General features: G+C 35.5%; 1 protein-coding gene across 1 annotated transcript; it reads left to right on the plus strand.

Annotated features, from left to right (window-relative positions):
• Positions 1-3,383: 3,383 nt before the first annotated feature.
• LOC104681140 (olfactory receptor 12-like) lies at positions 3,384-4,747 on the plus strand. Its single transcript, XM_010387357.1, has one exon. The coding sequence runs from the start codon at positions 3,604-3,606 to the stop codon at positions 4,528-4,530; it is 927 nt and encodes a 308-aa protein (XP_010385659.1). The 5' UTR covers positions 3,384-3,603; the 3' UTR covers positions 4,531-4,747.
• The last annotated feature ends 2,459 nt before the right edge of the window (positions 4,748-7,206 follow it).

The following is a 7,206-nucleotide window of genomic DNA, read 5'->3' on the forward strand; positions in this document are numbered from 1 at the left end:
TCTGGAGCCAAATGTTCTGGGCTCACATTGTGACTTCCCTGTTTATTAGTAGTATGAACTTGGATAAAGCCTCTGACTTTCTCAATCTTGTTTTTCCTCTCTGTACAATGAGAGTAATTATAGGGAAACCTCATATGGTTTTCAGAAGAATCAAATGACCCAACGTTTCTATAATGGTCAGGCCCCTGCCTCACATGGGAAATCTACTCAATCCATCTTACTACCGAACATCACAAAGCACATTGCTCAACTCTTTTATTGGGCTATTGGCAGATTAGGAGCTAGAAATGCATTTCCAGATTTAGAGTTCAGGGAACACTCTAATATTACATTGATTTTTCACACCATCATATCCTCAAATATTCTTTCATTTATAAGTTTGTATTTTCTGATAATATTAATCCAAAGAAACAATGAAGTATTGTGACATCATGGTTAATGTTTCATTAGATTTTCCACCTTATTTCCACAGATATAACAAACAGATAGAGTAAGATATAATACAATGAAAAAAATTAATAGTATTAACAATGAATGAATCTTGGCAATCAGCTATTTCAAGGCTTCTGTCTCAAAAGATTTTATGCATATATTTCTCATCACAAAGCTCATTATTGACCTAATCAGAATTAGACAGCATGCTTGATGACTTGCAATGCGCTACCTCTTAAGATAGTGGGATTCTAGTGAGTACACTGAATGTTTTGCACCAAGGGATAATGATCCAGCAAAAAATCTGAAACACATTAGCACACAGCATTGCCAGAGACACTGATCTTGACATGAGGGCTCGGATTAAAACAATGGCAAGTCAATGAGAGGGCAAGAGGTTAGGCCCTGGAGTCAGGCCGAAAAACTCGGTTATTTTCTAGAGGGAAAACCTGGCACATTTCTTAATTTCCCTTGAAGAACTTACTAATATTAGCATGTGCTTGGGGCTTGGGGCTTCTGTGAGCATTAAATAAAACAAAGATCATTTAAATTTTTTAGATTGATTAGCCTATAGCAATTGTCCAATAAATGTTAGCTTTTTATCTCAGAATTAAATTTGTGCTCTTTTATTTTCTATATCAGTTTATTAGATTGGTGCAAAAGTAATTGTGGTTTTTGCCAATGTAATATTAGTTAATAATTAATTGCCACTAATATTACAGTGCAACCATGAATACTCATATCAAAGCACCCAAAACTGGGACCATCAGTTAAATGAATGTTAAGTCCTCCAGTGTTCACAAAAAAGGAAAAATCAGGTACATAATTTTTCTGTGGTTGTTGCTGATACTTCCTTTGTTTTGTGAGATTCTGTGGCACTGGCTTTTCTAGGAAAATGAATGGCCTTTGGTGAGACGAGAACATGCATTGTTTCTCTGGGAGTCATTTGGTTTATGCTACTCTAAAATGTGCCTCCCTCTAAGATAAAATAATACTATCTACACCATGTTCATTGGATCTCAAAAGTGCAGCAGCAGCACTTATGACCATAAACCGTAACTACTGTTTAACATAAAAATGACTTGCTTTGCTTCTCCTTAAACATGGAACGGCTTTGTGATTTGTTTGTTTCTACTTAGACTTGACTTTAGATCTTGGAATCTAGACTTCCAACAACATAAACTCTAATACTCAAAGTAAGGAATTGTGTTATACTTTGCCCATGAGGAAAAGCATGTGAAATCAGTTCCACTCATGAAATCAATTCCATTCATTGAGGAATCATTTATTCATTCATTCAATACATTTATTAGAGTCTTGAATCTCAGCCAAGTGTTATTCTATTTGCTCAAGTTTGATTGGTGAAGTAAACAGCACAATCTTCTCCTGGAGCCTGGAGCTTACATAGAAACAATGTGCTCCCATATTTAGTTGGGCTAAATTATCAGAACACAAGGAAAGTCAAAAAATCATAGAAGCATGATTATAGTTTCATGAAATCCCAAAGATCTAGAGAATTGAAAGTTGTAATGAATTTTTAAAAAAAGTTTCTGATACCTTCTCACCGAGAAAGTAAGAGTTACTGAATTAATGGTACAAATTTTATGAACCATGGTACATAAGAAAAGAGAACAAATTCATCTCCATTTTGCATTTATTCTGAATAAAAATGTCCATTTACTCTGTCTTTGAATATTCCCAGGGTATGTTTATTTCCATTTTGTATAGAGTAAGAAACAGTATCAGGAAATTTCCAAATGACAAATTACCACACACATGCAAACACACACACATATACATGCACACATACAAACACATGCATTGCTCTATCCCATGCTTCCTGTTCCACAGATGCAAGTCACACCCCACAGTGGAATTCCAACTTATTATAGTTCAAGTAGTCCTAAGGTAAACTGCCTAAATATATTACTGTTTTGTATACAATATTTAATAAATAATGGAATGTACGAGAGAGAGAGAGCTGTTACAGGTAAAAAGAAATAAAAATAGGTTGATAATCGCTGATTCAGAAAGATGTCACATCAGTGATTACAATAAAAAGGTCTAATTTGTATCACAAACCTAGCACATATTGTTAGATTTCTTTCACCTTATAATATAACCAAAATTTCATAAATCTATTCAAAATATATCAAACAGATAATATGGTAGGATAAAAAGTGCCCTTCCAAGATGTCCATCTGGTAAATTATGAAGCCTGTGGATATATTACCTTACATGGTAAAAGGAAATTTGCGGATGTGAATATTAAAAATGTTGAGATGAGATAGCATCCCGGTTTATCTGGAAGGTCCCAATGTCATCACTAAGTTCCTTCTAAGAGGGAAGTAGGATGGTTGGGTACAGGAGATGTAAGACCAGAAGCAGAGGTTGGAGAGAAGATGCTGTGCTGCTGTCTTAAAAGCAGAAAAAGGGGCCATGGACCATTGAAAAAAGGTGGACTTTAGAAGCTGGCAAAGGAAAGCAAACACATTCTTCTCTAGAGCCTCCAAAAGAAACATGGGCATGCTAACACGCTATAGGTCTTTAAAACTTACTCTGCACTTTTGTCCTCTGGAACTGTAAATTAAATAATTCCTATTGCTTAAGGCCATTAAATCTAAGATAGTTTGTTTTAGTAGTACCAGGAAACTGATAGAAATGTGACCAAAAATTCTAAGTTAATTGATTTTACGCACATCATCAACTCCACTTGCCAGCATCTCCCTCAGGCCAGATTAACAATTCTTGAAAAGAAAAACTAACTAAATAGTTAAGTCTCAGGTGTCATCATGTTTTTCTGCTCTGATTTTGAGACCTCTTTAAATTAAAAAAAAAAAAAAAGAGCTAATGATGTGGAGTAAAAAAAAATTACTCACAACACCTGAGTATTTTGAGATTAGAGTTGAATTATATGGCGCCATATTTATAGATGCAGACTATTTCTACAGAAATGATTATTTATTTCCCATTTCTTTCTCTTACAGCTGAACTTTTCTCTTTACATGAAATACAAGACATAGTAGAGCAAGACCTTATTGCAATAAATAATTTTCGCCGTGGCTTACGAGTGTTTTCCTTCTTCCTCCTCCTCTCCCATCTCTCTCTCTCTCTTTCTCTTTCTCTCTCCCTCCCTCTCTCTCTCATTCTCTTTCTCTCTGCAGTTACGCAATGGTGAATTTTACACATGTCTCAGAGTTTGTTCTACTTGGATTCCAAGGGGGTCCCGGAATGCAGGCAATGCTATTTCTGATTTTTCTGATCCTCTATGGCATAGCTGTGGTGGGAAACCTTGGCATGATTGTAATTATCTGGGCAGATGCACACCTCCACACCCCAATGTATGCCTTCCTGCAAAGCCTTTCATTGTTGGACATCGGCTATTCTTCCACAATTGCACCCAGGGCTCTGGTGAACTCCATGCAAGAGGACCACACAGTTTCCTTTGGCGGGTGTGCTGCTCAATTCTTTTTCCTGTCTCTCTTTGGTACCACGGAGGCTTTCCTCCTGGCTGCCATGGCCTGTGACCGCTTCATCGCCATCTGCAACCCTCTTCTGTACTCTGTGAGCATGTCTCACCGGGTCTGCGTGTTGTTAATATCAGGATCCTACTTGTGGGGTGTAGTCAATGCCGTTGCTCAAACAACCATGACCTTCAGGTTGCCTTTCTGTGGGTCCAATGAGATCAACGACTTTTTCTGTGATGTTCCCCCACTCTTGTCCCTCTCATGTTCGGATACGTTTATAAACCAACTGGTTCTTCTTGGTTTATGTGGCTCCATTATTGTCAGTACCTTCTTGATTGTCCTGGTCTCATACATTTACATCCTCTCAACAATTCTGAGGATTCCGACCACGCAGGGACGCCAGAAAGCCTTCTCCACGTGCACCTCCCACCTAACAGGAGTGTGCTTGTTTTTTGGTACCGTTTTCTTCATGTATGCACAACCAAGTGCCATCATCTTCATGGAGCAAAGTAAAATAGTGTCCGTATTCTACACTATTGTCATCCCCATGCTGAATCCTCTAATATACAGCTTGAGGAACAAAGAGGTCAAGCAGGCTCTGAGACGGAGCATGTGGAAGCTGTCTTTGTGATCTCCATGGATCTCCTTAGTCATCCTGGACCTCACCCCAAAGCACTGCTGCCCATGGAGGTTATGTCTTAGGAATATGGCATTCCAGGGCTTCTTAATTTCTTTCTTGAAGTCTGTGATCCAGAAGACCAGGGGTATTTTAATTGTTTTTATATGTTTAACGATAAACAAAATCAAGGCTTATGAGGAATAAAATGCAGACTGGCGGAAAAGGTGACTGAATATTCTTTCAATAAAATTATTAATTCTTCTGATGAATTCTGATAAGTTTAAGAGGTTATTAAATTTGATGCAATGCTTATTTCTTGATTTATTCCTTTTATCTATTTTATTATCCCAGTACATGTAACTTACAATCATGATTTGGCTTACTACAATTAAAAAGAATTTCAAAAAAAAGTATTCACACTTTTTTTTCTTTACAAATATCTTGCTTGTCTGGCCAATTAATATTCTACAGACACATAATATTTGCTTCTTGGCCTTATAAACCTCATCAATACCATTGACTGGTATTTTCGTGCAAATTTTGGATAACTGATAATAGCTTTTTGACATTGAAAAATTCTATTCATGAACACAGTATATAATCCTATTTAATTATGTTTGTTCATTGTTCATTATATTTTTCACATGTTTATATATTCTGCCAACAAATAATATATTTGATGCATTATCAAATGGGATATTGAAAAACATATCTCAAAGTTGATAGTGGTATATGAACTTGCATGGCTTTCATGTATTTATCTCAAGGATTCTCACTAACTTTCTAACTTCTCTTAATATCTAAAATCGATGTTCATAAATTATTATAATTATTGACAACAATAACCCAAGTCTACTAAGTCATAATAGAAGAAATTCTTCTTAGCCATCTTATTTTAGTTCAATGTAATTAATTAACTAGATGGAAGAGAAAATTTATTTCACCCTAGTGTCCAGGGGTGGCTTTTTTCTTAAATGATACTTTGTTGAATATTTTTCTATGGTGAGATAATTTTAGCATTTTATCATGTGTTATTGTGTTGATCTGTTATAATAGATTTCATTACATTGATGCAAATTTGCACTACTGGAGTAATTCGAATGTGGTCATGATTGTTTATTGATGTAGTGTTTTATTTGTTATACTGAAACCTATGTCTCCTGTAGGGATTGGCTTGCCACTCCTTTTCTTCTAATGCCATTGTGTGGTTTCGGTGTGAAGCTACATCTAAATAGCTAAAACATGTTAGATCGTATTTCTACTTTCCCCTCAAGACTTTACATGCGTTAAAAACACATATATTGCTTAAATATTGAGTACAATTCACCTTTGCAAGTATTCATGCTGGATTTTTTTTTTCTTTTTTAAAAAAATTGATTTAGAGCATGCAAGTGCGGTTTTGTTACACCGATATATTGCATAGTGGTAAAGTCTGAGTTTTTATAACTTACCTATCACTCAAATAATGAACGCTATACCCAATAGGTAACTTTCCAATCCCCACTTCCACACCAACCTCCCCACTTTTGGAGTCTCCAATGTCTATTATTTTCTTCTGTATGCTGGATATTTTCTTTATGGAAATATTTTCTCATCCCTGATTCAGTTTCTATAGTATTGTAGGATAATTTGGGCTTTACATTTCTTCCTGAGTCAGTTCCATACAATTTAACTCATTTAAAAATATTTTCATACCAGGCATGATGGTGAGTGTCTGTAATCCCAGCTACTTCAGAGGCTGAGGCCTTGAGTTCACTTGAATTCAGGGGTTTAGGCTGTAGTGCGCTATGGTCACTCCTGTGAAAAGCCACTTTGCACTGTAGCCTGGGCAACATAGCAACAACTATGTTGCTAAAAAAATAAAAATGAGCCAACAAAAGTGTTTAAAAGTATTTCTATTTCATGTAAGTCTGCTATTCACTAATATATAATAATAGTTTCAGAATGTTTTAATCTTTTAAAAATGTACGTGACATTATAATATAATTTTGTGACATGACATGTAGATAATATATAAATTATATTATAAATATAATTTATATCATTAATAAATATGTTACACATATAATTTTCAAATATTTTCTTCCATTCATCATGGATTGTCTTTTTGATGACGTACTTTTATTATGGTAGGAAAATGATGTGGCATTAAATTAACCATCTGAACCATTTTTAAGAGTACAGTACAGTAATGTTAAGTATATTTGTATCGTTGAACAACAGATCTCTGGAAAGTTTTCATCTTGCAACACTGAAACTCTGTACCCATCAAACACCAATTTCCTGACTCTCATCCCCCCAGAGCTTGGGAACCACCTTTCTACTTCCTATTTCTGTGATCTTGACTACTCTAGATACTTCATGTAAAGGGAATGACACAGTATTTGGCCTTTTGTGTTGTAGCTGGCTTATTTTGTTTAGTATAAAGTTTTTGAGGTTCCTCCATGTTGTAATATGTGACACGATTTCCTTCTTGTGTAAGGCTGCCATAGTATTTCCCTGTATGTAGATGTCACGTGTATTAAACCATTCATTTACCAATGGTCATTTGGCTTGCTTGCACTTCTGGCTATTGTGAATAATTCTGGGTGAACACAGACGTGCAAACATCTCTTTGAAATCCTCCTCTGAATTCTTTTGGACATAAATTCAGAAGTAGGGTTCTTGAATTATACAAAAATTCTGTTT

Source organism: Rhinopithecus roxellana, chromosome 8 (assembly GCF_007565055.1).
Source record: "Rhinopithecus roxellana isolate Shanxi Qingling chromosome 8, ASM756505v1, whole genome shotgun sequence".
Lineage (NCBI taxonomy): Eukaryota > Metazoa > Chordata > Mammalia > Primates > Cercopithecidae > Rhinopithecus > Rhinopithecus roxellana.

What these genes read in the sequence shown, in the direction of transcription:
- LOC104681140 (XM_010387357.1), top strand. Translation starts at nt 3,604, where the DNA reads ATGGTGAATTTTACACATGTCTCAGAGTTTGTTCTACTTGGATTCCAA.